The 11,748-nt window shown below is 42.4% G+C and overlaps 1 protein-coding gene across 1 annotated transcript; it reads right to left on the bottom strand.

Annotated features, from left to right (window-relative positions):
- Positions 1-3,773: 3,773 nt before the first annotated feature.
- LOC133994333 (tumor necrosis factor alpha-induced protein 2-like) lies at positions 3,774-10,842 on the bottom strand. The gene is made up of 12 exons (XM_062433583.1): positions 10,838-10,842; positions 10,537-10,754; positions 9,242-9,992; positions 9,022-9,136; positions 8,821-8,931; positions 8,596-8,696; positions 8,254-8,364; positions 8,005-8,140; positions 7,677-7,799; positions 7,423-7,578; positions 6,222-6,343; positions 3,774-4,632 (listed from the first exon to the last, which is right to left on the bottom strand). Exons 1-12 carry the CDS (start codon positions 10,840-10,842, stop codon positions 4,311-4,313), a joined length of 2,271 nt encoding a protein of 756 aa, XP_062289567.1. The 3' UTR covers positions 3,774-4,310.
- Positions 10,843-11,748: the final 906 nt, after the last annotated feature.

The raw sequence follows: 11,748 nt of genomic DNA, 5'->3' as shown, positions 1-11,748 counted from the left end.
GTTTCTGTTAACCTGATTAATTAAAAAGCAGGAAATCAAGGTCAAGGTCCTCAAGAGTCTGTCGGTAGTCTATGCTTCTCTGTACTAGCTGTAAAGGGTCCGTGTCTCTACAATAAAACAACCGAGAGAGTCAGAACTGACCTGTATGATAGACGGTGGTGGTAAAACAAAGTTTTAAAGGAATAGTTTTATATTTTAGCAAATACACATTTGCTCTTTTGCTGAGAGTTGAGAGACTGTTATATATTGTATGTAAACTAACTACGATGGTAGAGCCTGCAGGTTTTTACCTTGTGTACTCACCAGTTCTGAAGCCTTGAGTTCAGCATTTTGACTGTCTCCATCTTGGATTTTTTGGGCCAGAAGTGAGTGGATTTGGACAATAGGGGGAGCCCTGAATGGCCCTGTCCAAATGTAACAAAAATCACCTACCAGCACCTCTAAACTTCATTAATTACACCTCTCAAAGTAGATTGATCTCCTACCTTTGAATCCGCAATCGGTCCATTTATTTTGGCACACAATCAGGAACTTGCTCAGGCAGTCAAAGTTAGTTGAGTCTTCTCCTTAAAAACTTTGCATTCTTGTGATATGCTGATAGGATAATTAAACCTATACAACAAACAGCAAACAGCACAAAAACATGGACATTATTTAAAAAAACAATACTGTTATACTCATCCATTTAAATCATGTTTGGCAGCTGAATCTCAACAGAGTGTATTTGGATATGCCAGCACACAGACTTGCCAAAGCAGTGTGTAACTGGAACGACAAGTAAGTAAAATAAATAGTAGTAGTCCAGTGTGAAATCATCTCTCTACAGCAGATTGTAACCTTCTGAACGCTGATTTTGGCTTTCTGCACGTTTAGAAATGAATCTAAAATCTCTTTGCATGTTTCAAAGAGATATTTGAAACATGCACAACCACAGGTATGGTTCTTTAAAACAATGTGAATCAGGTGTGTGCTTGCTACAACTTGACACTAATGCTCCCACCCTCATATAGTGTGATATCAGAATATAAAACAGTGGAACTACCTGCCTCATCCAGACTAAACAAGCCCTACATCTCACAACTGACATGTAACATGTGCCCCTCTCAGCCACAACACTAAACAGAGCAGTGCATGAGAAGCAAACAAATAAAAAAATTGCAACTATGAAAAGTGCATGACAGTGTGAACAAAGACAGGGCACGGCTTGCTTCCGAAAACAAACAGCGAATACAGCCAGATGGATTTTCCATCGCAGAGCTGTGTTAATGAGAGGAAGCAGGGGAGTGCTTCCCAGGGATTGCATTGTGATACCATGGCTGTTCCACCTTCAGCGGCTTGTTCGAGGGAAACCTCCAGGAGTTTGGCCCTCATTCCTACCTGACCCTCTCAGTCAGAGATGGTAATCCCCGTTTGGGATACCTGGAACACGGCCGTCCAGCATCCGCCTTCAGTCATCTATATGAAAGGATGTCTGATAATGCTCTTGGATATACATATTAGTCAGAGGCCATGCTGCCAAACTTAACAATAAGTTGATGCCAACTTCACTTGATGTTCTTCCTGTTCTGTACCACGGATTCGTGGAACTTATTAAATAAAAACAAGTGCTCGGTGCAGTCCAAGGTCAAAGATATCTGAGGTCTATTGTCAGTAAGAGGTAAACAGCTTGAAGAAATATTTAAGGATGCTTGACCCCCTTTTTTCTTTTTTCTTTTTTAGAAATATGAGTCGTCCTTTCCTTGTGCTTGTGCGATCATAATTAGCCATAAATCAAACGTGCCAGTTAGAGGAAGGTACCGTAGTGAACACGTGCCATGTAAGATGGGCAGCCAGACACATTTAACCTGTAACCTGTGAATGAAACAAAACAGAGAGCTGCATTGTAAATAGATCACCTTTGACCAGTTAGCATTCATGAATGCCAATAAATCTTGTGCAAAAATAAATAAACAGAAATTCCTTATCCTGTCATAGTGCCCATTAAAAACCTTTGATATCACAAACAATCCAACAATCATTTCAAATCTTATATTCACCCAATTTGGCAAAAGTATTCATGCACATCTATGCATTGTGCATTGTGATGTATTCCAAGAGGATAAAGCTGTCAAGAGCAAACATCAGAGAAAACATAGGTGCACCCTATTTATTCAACGTTTAAAGTCCAGGTCCATTCAAACATGTGTCTTTTTTCATTGCTAATTAATTAAGCTGTTCACTGAGCTTCACTATGCAGAATGATGTATGTTCAGAGTTTATTTTCAGGGAAACTATAAACTACAGGGAAGGTTCATCTGTGCTCATCTTAAATCATAATTTAAGACATAAAAAAAGCATGATTTGTTACATCACAATTAGTTTGGAGCCAATCGTGGTATAATATGCAACAAACCTAAAGCCTCCAGTGCACAAATGCTGAACATGGAACTTTTAGAGAAATAGTAAAAATCAAGCATCCTGCAACTAATTTACACATTTCAACTATTGAAATCAAAAGCATTTACATATTCATAGATTATGGATTTTTTTTAATGAGGCAGAAGGAGAACGTGCAAATTAAAGTTTTTAACAAGGTAATTTAACTTTTTAGTAGAAAAACCATGACACAAATTATTATTATTAAGTATTATGTGTCTTAAGGGTGAATTTCTGTATCAAACATTTTTTAATTTTTTTTAAGGAAATGGTAGTTGCTTGGATTTAAATTCAATATCCGATTATCTAAGATTTAACTGTGAAACTTTGACACTACTAGAATATGTTCAGGCCATGGCAAGTATTAACTACATCTAAAATCTGAACTTGTTGGATCACCAAGATCAGCTGATGTACATTGTGCCCTCAGAGGGAATTGTGAACAAACTTTAACACACTGCCCTCACTGCTGTGTAATAAAAATGAGATGCCTAAAAACTTGACCATAGCATGTACTCCCCATGGTTTTCAGATACACAACAGCTACTGGGTTACACAACCAGCATGCTGTAAAATCTCAAAAGCTGACAACAGACCATATGAGTAATTTCTACATTTCAAAGCAACCGGCTCATCATTCAATTTAAGATATGGACCCACTGCCTCTGAGGTCAGAGTGCAGAACGACCCCCGCTGTGACAGGCTGACGTTGTTTTGAGAAGCCCACGAGCAGCTCAGACATGAAAAAGCTCCGTCGCTGCTGCACCTTCACTCTGAACAGCAGAGGGGAAGTTCCCTCCTAGTGCATAACGTAAACTTGGCTCCAATAAAAGCATCCGTTGGCACCTCAGTGGACAACAGGAAATCTTTGTTTATCGAAAAACATCCCGTTGTTGGCCTCGGGGTGTATGACCCCTCTTGTTGTACGGCGGCAGAGCGTCATATAGGAGCCGTGGCGGAGCCCCATATTTCAAGATCTCAGTATACTGAACAAAGCTGCCATATCCTAAAGATAAACAACCGAGGCATAAGTATGTGTGTATATGTACTGGCAGCCTGGCTTCTGCGTCAGACCCTCGCCTGTTTGTCAAAGTGGTATGTATTGTTTAACATAGCTGTACACTTAGTGATTGACGCTCCCATGTTCAGGGGCCACTACACCTAAAGTTAGAAGCAGGCAGAATAATACAATTACACAATAGCACATCCATTTTAAGAGTTGACATAATAGCGCCAATATGCAGACTAACACTACTCCTTTATGTTCTCCTCCCCCCCCTCAAATACAGAATACAGTATTTATCACCACAATGACACATTTGCTGAATCTGCTTAGACTACCCAGTCAATGGGTCTTTATTAGGTTTCCAGCAACAGATCCATTTCATTCACAGTGAGAGTTCAACACATTTCCATTTCCATACACTATATCCTCACATACACATGCACTAAATACCAGAGAATGGGTATGTATGATTGGGTAAATACATTATAAACGTCAGAACATCCTAGAACATATTGCATTGCATCTGCTAGCAGTTGTTTCTGCAACGATGTGGAGGAATAAAAGGCTAAAAGAGATTTGAACAAGTTACATTTCAAGGATATTTTATACCACTTGTTTACTTCTTTAGATGTGTAGATCAACATACAACAATTACAAATCATGATGAGCTTCACATTTCCATTGACAATGCACATCTGGAGATGGAAGAAATATCAGTGAGCGTGTACAGTACGAGCAGTACCTGAGATCAAGTTTCTTTAAGTGGCTGGTAGCAATATTTGGTACAATCAGTTTTTTTTTTTTTTTGGTCAAGGTGCATGTACATCTCATCGGTGTCTTCACAGTATGTCTGTGACTACTTTCCTAACATTAACATTAACACCAACAGCTAGTCTTCTCTGTGAAGTTTATTCATGTCTTCATTGTTCTGGCTCTCGGAAGGTTGAGGTGATGCGTTTCTGGCGCTCGCCCTGTGGTTTCGCCTCGGCCGGTGCTCTGAGAACCAGTTGGTGACGGTCATGGCGAGGCGGAGGAGACCCAGGCTGATGCAGTGCACCTCTGAGGTGATGGGGATGTCGGAAAAAAGGGCGTGGTCCCGGCACATCAGGACGCTGCTGCACTCAAAGTCTTTCACGATGTTGAGGATCTCCTGACGCTCCGCCTGCCGCATCATTCCACGTATGTTCAGCAGGGTGGAGACGTGTTTCTTCCTGTGGGGAGGAAGGATACGGGGAGGATGAGGGGAAGAAGGATAGACGGGTGTTAATGGAAATAAGATTTGGATGCAGTTTTTAACAAGGCTGTCATGTCTTTTGAGTAACATCCGTCTGACTCATTGCGTTTGTGTCTGGGAAGCAACATCAAAATCCGGAACCATCGGATTCCATGGTATAAATAAATAAAAGGAAAATTCTGTCGGGTTTCTCACTTTATAATAAGCCACCACGTGTGCGCTTCTAAGTGCTAAAGGATAAGTCCACTAACACACACAATGTACATTTTAAGGGTTATCGGTTTCTGTAAATGTTTCTATTGTCCATTCTGGTTATGAAGAAATCCTCTCCTGAAGTGATTTCAGTGTAATTAATGGGGGATGAAATCTACTGCTTTTGGTCTATGTAAAAACACAGATATGGAGTTTTCTGTAGATTGTAACTTTGGAAGATAACCATTTGTTTTCTCTTACTCTGACTGCTGAAACCGCACTGAAAATGAAGATAAAGGAAGAATTTTTGGCATGTACAAACAGTTATAGCAACCGACAATGTCTTCAACGTGTATATGGACACGTAAATATTATTTTAAGACACTCGGGTGAATGTGAACCTGTCCTTTAATAACTCATGAATAAAGGTTTTTTTATAATAATACATAAATTCAGCTTTGAAGTGTCCTGAGGGATTTTTCTCTAAGCTGTTCTTATTAAAGGCTTACAACCGATCTACATTAGTAAATGAGCATTTATGAAGTCATTAATTTGAACTTTTAAACTCTGTATACAGAGGGCCCTATTGTTTTTTATTTCTTTGAAGTCAACAGCTGACATTTGTATACAGGGGTGAGTAAGGAGGAAGAGTTCAGTCTGGGAGGACTGATGAGAATGCCCATGTGTGGGCACAGTCACATGTGCATGAATGAACTCAGCACCCAGAGAACTCAAAGAAGGCCGACAGTCTTTGTTCTCCTAAAATACCAGCAGGGGATGCCATACAGTAAACAAAAGGGGTGAGTCAAGCGGTGAGTGAGCATGTCTCTGGGTCTGAACTACTATGTTTTGCTCCCCTCTTCCACACCTCCCTCTCTTTGATTCCAAGTGTGGCACCAGTCTGTCTCCTGCAGGGTGGCAGGAACAGGAAGTACTCGGCAGCAGCTTCCTGTCTGCTCCGCCGAGGGTTATGCGTCACAGTCGGTCGTAGGTTGCCAACAGTCACCTGAGTCTGAATCTGTGCACATACCGCCTCAGCGGCTGGGTCTCCCCCCCTGAGGCCTCTCAGCCTCATCTATTCTCAAAACAGACCCATGCTCCTTTCCAAAAATAGCAAAGTTAAAGTAGATATGTTTCCGTGCTCCTTTTCCTTGTTTTGATCCATTGTGACAAAAAAAAAAAAAAAAACAACATACATACTCTTACATTTTCCTTACTCTGGCTAAGTGCCAAAAACAGCACTGTGAATGTGTAGCAGTAAGCATAAAAGAATATAGGACCTTCGGGGGTACAGTGAAGAGAATTTCTGTTTTCATAGACACTTCCTTGTTGCAACAGAAACGTTCCAACACATGACAGTTATTAAACTCTTACCGTATATCTGGAAACTCTTTCACCAGGACAGCAACCTCCATTTGGATGGAGGGGGTGTCCTCCAGGAGAATGATGTCAGCAAGGTGGCAGATGATGCTGTCCAACCAGGATGAGCTTGATTCCTGAAGCAGAGAGAACAGATCTAATTATCATGCAGCAGAAAGTACATGTATTAATTACCATAATGAAAAACTTGGGTTGATCATTACATCAGGCTTTCTTTCGTAACTAAATGTAAAGAATGCACTTGTTATCTCTGCTCATATTAATGCCTTCCTCTTCTTCCGACTGCGATAACTGCTCAGATTAAACACACATCTCCAAGAAAAGGCATGACTAGCATTCTTGTGAACAATTGAACCGTAAGAGGAAACAGAGATTAATGCCTCTAAAGGCCAGAGGCAAAACATCGAGGTGATATATTAAGTGAATAACAAAACTCCACCTCTGTTTTTCTGAGTCCTGTTTTCCTTCAAACACTCAGGAAAAAGAAAGCAGAATTCTTTGGCTTGGCATCCACTAAAAATAACGACGTCTTTTTTAGACAGCCATTAAAAACTCGCTCCCACCCCCAAGTTCCCAGTTTCCACAGACACTTCATCCCGCTCCTCGGCGAAAAAGGCCATCAAGGCCATCCCAGAGCCACATCAAAGCCGGCCAGCTGACAGGAACAGGAAGTTCCTTCTGAACACAGCGGCTTCCTGTTGTCAGGCGAGGTGACGGACACTTGTTTGAACTCGCGCACAGAAAAGGGGCAAATGCCACGCTGTCAGGCCCAGTTGTTTTACACCCTCTTCCCCCCACTGGCGAGTGCTAACGTAAGCCCGGTTCATCCATCTCCATCTCACTGACGGCAGCCATTTTTCAGAGCTCACTCCTGTATCAACACTGTCTGAGTTATTCCTGACCTAGGAAGTTTGAGGGTCAGGCTCCATTCACAGCCACCAGACTCTGCATTCTCAGTGCCAGCTCTGCTCAGTGTTTTCAAGAATCAGCATTTTGGAATTATTTTTAATGCTTGGAACCTCCTGAAAAGCAATTATTAGCTCTGTTTTTGGATGCTTTGGGTTTTATTCTCTTTCTAGAGACCCTAACAGTGCTTTGTCACACAAAAGAGCACATGTCCTTTGCAGGTTAAGGCAGTCTAAATGTGATCTCTTCAGTGACATTTCCCACGTTTGTTTGCAAAGCTCACACTCACCAGATCCTTAAAGAGCCCTTTAAGCTGTTTGGCCTCATCTTGTAGGCGGAAAGCCATCCTCTTCCTCATCTTGGAGGATGTACAGATGACCCGTCCCCGCATGATGGCTCTGACGTACTCCACCAGAACCCGCCGGTGCACCTCACCCACCAGCGTCTGTGTCATTCATTTGTAACAAACAACCTTCAATCAAACACTGTAGAATACTAAAAATCATGTTAAACACCACCTCTATTTAGTCAAACAGGTGTTACCTGATACGGTGGAAGTTCCATCCTTCTGAACTTCTTGAAGTGTTTTTTTATGCTGGCTTCAATGGCCTCAAAGGCCTCTGTGTTGTTCAGCCATTTTCTCTTTATCAGTTTGTCAAAGAAAGGCTGGAAAAACAACAGAGCAAGTTCTGATTAACAGAGAACAGGACAGCAGAGGAATCTAACAAAGCACATTCACTCAACAGTATAAAAAGCAGTTAAAGTTAGTTCAATCTCAATCAGTTACAACATTAAAATAATGCTTATATGTTTAAGCATTAATAATACGAATCAGTCTTTTTAAAGGAGAATAAGCTAATGTTTTATTTACCCTGATGTGTTCGAACAGCCTGTCGGTCAGCACCCTCACAGACTGGTTGATGATCCGGTCCAGGGAGGAGTTGGCTCGCTGTGCCGTCTCCTCGCTGCTCTGTGGGTCACACTGCCTGCAGCGCTCCACAAAGGATCTGCAGGGTAAACAGGAGATATGAAGCTCTGCAAAATACTGAGATCCTTTTCCAAAAAATGGTTAAAGATGAAAATGTTCCATTGAATAACAATGCTGTTATTGTTTATGTACCTGAGAGGAGGGCAGCAGTTGACCAGAGCGATGGTCCTGGAAACATATCCGTCCCCTCGATCTCCAAATTCTGCCTGAGTCTCATGAAACATCTCCACTTTCCTTTGGAAACTGAACACGTGAAAATTGTATGAGATCCTACTGAATGCTAATTTCAAATCTATAAAATAATTAAAATGTCCTGTCTTGTGAAACACTGGGGCTTGCACCAAAAAAAAGTCTTCACTGCTTTCAACACATCGCTAAATTAAAAAAATACCAGCACCTTCATTTTTTAATGAAGACCAACATTTCAACATCAGTGTTACTTAACTTTTAATTTTGCTAACTCGTATTTCTCACCTGTAGAGAAAATCAGCCAATCCGATGAGACTACAGCGAGCCACTCTTGCCCCTAGAAACTGGTTGACAGATGTAGATCTGTCCAAGTCCACTTTAAGCCTCTGGAATTGTGAAAGACATGAACGATTAGACAGCTCTATCTTTGGCTGTAAATCTTTTAAAAAAAACCTTTAAAGTACGTTTACATGAAGTTTTTCACAGTGAAAAAGATGGCCAACAACGTACCTGGATTACTGAGCGTGCTAGGTTGGACTGATACTCTTCTATATGCAGAGTCTGGGCCCATCGTCGCTCCTCTTCGTCCAGAACCTGAATCAGCTCTGTTGTCACCTTATCCTGAAAAATCACAGCATAAAATAAAGATTGGACTGCTATCCACATTTTCTAAGTAACAGCCACGCAAATGTTTTGTTTTTATTTTCTTACCCTCACGATAGTCAAGCAGTCTTGCTCCAGCCTGTCCACTGTGTCTTGAGGCAGAATGGGGTCCAGAGAGGCATAGTTGATGGGTGTGGCTGTGCTGATGGTACCCAGGACATCCCTGGTAGAAAATGACGGCCAGTTTAGCTTTTGTGGTTCATAATAGAAGCTTGATATGTCTGAAGTACATAGCTTCCATTAAATATATTCATTAAGGGTCACCTACCTGTTGTAGATGTTGTAGAACCAGTCCAGTAGTGAGTAGACGTCTGTGATCTGCAGTGGTCCGCTGGTAATGGTCCGAAGACGTTTGCCTATGGCTCGATGGTAACTTTCCAAATACACCTGAAAGGCAGCAAACTCCTCTGGGTAAATGGACACAGCGTTCCTCCTCGCTGCATCCAGGTCATCCACCATCCGACTCCTCAGGCGCTCCAGGTATGAGGCCAGCTGGCCGGCCTGGGTGTCCACCTGGTGTGGCAGGCTCCAGTCTGCGGCCTCTGCCACAGCCTGCCTCCACTTCATCTTCAGCCGGCGGGGACGCTGGCTGGGCTGGGTCTGAGGCCCTTCTCTTTCAGGCTTTGTATCCTCTCTGAGGGCCCAGGCTGCATCAGCATGCTCCTCCTGTTGAATCACCAGCACCACCAGTCCAAGGTTGGGACCAGCGCTGGGCTGACGCAGGGATTCCCGCACTACATCCCACATCTCCTTCTGCAGGGCTTCATACAGGAGCTCCACGTCCTTAGCCTTCCGCCGGCTTGAGTCCAGCGTTGCATTGGAGCTGATGGATTCATCCAAGGATGAGCATGATAGGGGGAACATGCCGAGAGGGGTGCTGGGGCAAATGGTAGGAGTAAGGGTGGGACTGGTTTGGGCTGGCAGGAGAGACAGAAGCTCACACTCTCGCTCCAGCTCCTGAATGTGTGTGTCGGCCAGGAGAAGATCACGGTGGTTGACCAACTGCAGGATCTCCAGCACTACAGGGAGAAAGAGGAGGAAAAAGAAGGGGGTCAGCCACAAAACACAGAGTAGGAAAGGGTGTATCTGCTTAATGGTTATTGAGTTGCTGTGCATGTGCTTGACTGACAAACTGGATTATTTGTTGCTCATTCTGCACACTCTCTTCTATTCCTAGCAAGGTTCCCTGTGGAGTCTGTGAACAGTAGTTTGGTTGAACATCTATCTAGAGGAACCTGGGGTAGGAGGAAATGTGGTCATTTCCTGATTTCACAGTCTGCTGGTGATTGAACCCAGTGACTCAGGGATCTGGGGACCTCTCAGGTTCATCAGTCCAAGACAAATGTCCCTTCAGGGACAATAAAGTATATATTGATTGATTGATTGATTGATCAGAGAGTTGTCTAGGATTGGGGGGAAGTAACACCGAAGTTTGACCGATAAGAGCAAAGTTCTCCAAAGTAAAGATAAACTTCTTGCTATGGACAGTCTTCTAGATATCATAATCACTTCTTTTTAACAAGGGCTGGGGTTTTTACACCTGATGTTTTTTTTTATTATTACCTGAGAGGGGTTCTCTGGTCTTGACCACCGGTTCCTCCTCAACTGTTTCCTCCTCTGCCTCTTGGGAAGCCTTGTCTGACATGGATTCTCTCTTCAGCTTGCCCAGACTGACCATCCTGAGGAAGGAGGGCCGTCTGGAAGCCTCCGCCTCACTGTCTGCACTCAGGTCCCCGCAGGGCAGGCTTTCTCTGCGCTCCTCCTTACGCCGACCTGTAAAGCTACACAGCATCCACAGCAGCAACAAAGAACATAAGTGACTACCGCTGAAAGGGAGCTCATATAAAAATATATACTATCTCACTGCATGATTGGCATAAGAATGTGCGATTAGCAATGACAATTATGAGAACGGAGGTTTGTATTGTACAGTACAACCCAGTGGCTACTATGTTTTGAATGCCACACATGCACACATCTGCTAAACTGTGCTGCTGCTGAGCGTGAAGTACTGCCTCAGTTAAAAATAGTCCCATTCAGAAAGCACCGCGAGTACACAACATGTCACTGAAAAACAAAAGAAGTTCCGTAGATCAACAACCTCCATAGCATATTGCATAACACCTCAGGAAATAAGCACACTATATGAGCTATTCTGTTACCAACCAGCAAGGGTAATGAAGGATTTCACCCTCTCCTCTGGGACTCAGGACATTAAACGCTAATACGTCACACTTGCGGAACTCAGCTGTTCAAAAAGGCCTTGACTTTCTGATTTGTATAACAGCTTTACTTTCAAAGAGCTAGCAATGTATTGTTCAACATGTCTCTTTTATGTTATAATTTTGATATTATTTGATTACTGTTATTTTACAGATATCCTTTGGCTGTTGACTCAAATGTGTTGATATAAGTACCAATAAGGAGGATTTATTTTGTATTTTTATTATGAGCTTATCCACTATTTTATTTGACTTCAGTGGAAGAATGGATGTATTGAAGCAGAGCCCTCTAGAGATGCTTATAACAACAGTGTGGCTATACGTAGAATCTTCATGGTGCTATAAAAATGTGCACTTTTTCCCTTTTTAATCTTAAAAGAATCAAGTGGCTCTATATATTGTATGCCATATGATGACACTCATTATTAAAGAACCTTTGAATAAATTCAAGTACATGACTGTAACACAAAAGTCACACACAACATCTAAAATCATGTAAGATTTGAACTCTTCCTCCCACCCCTCCTCACCGGAGCAGAGTCATAATTTTTCC

Source organism: Scomber scombrus, chromosome 14 (assembly GCF_963691925.1).
Source record: "Scomber scombrus chromosome 14, fScoSco1.1, whole genome shotgun sequence".
In the NCBI taxonomy this organism is placed as follows: Eukaryota; Metazoa; Chordata; class Actinopteri; order Scombriformes; family Scombridae; genus Scomber; species Scomber scombrus.
The sequence above is the reverse complement of the archived record's forward strand: the minus strand, read 5'-3'. Positions and strand labels throughout refer to the sequence as shown.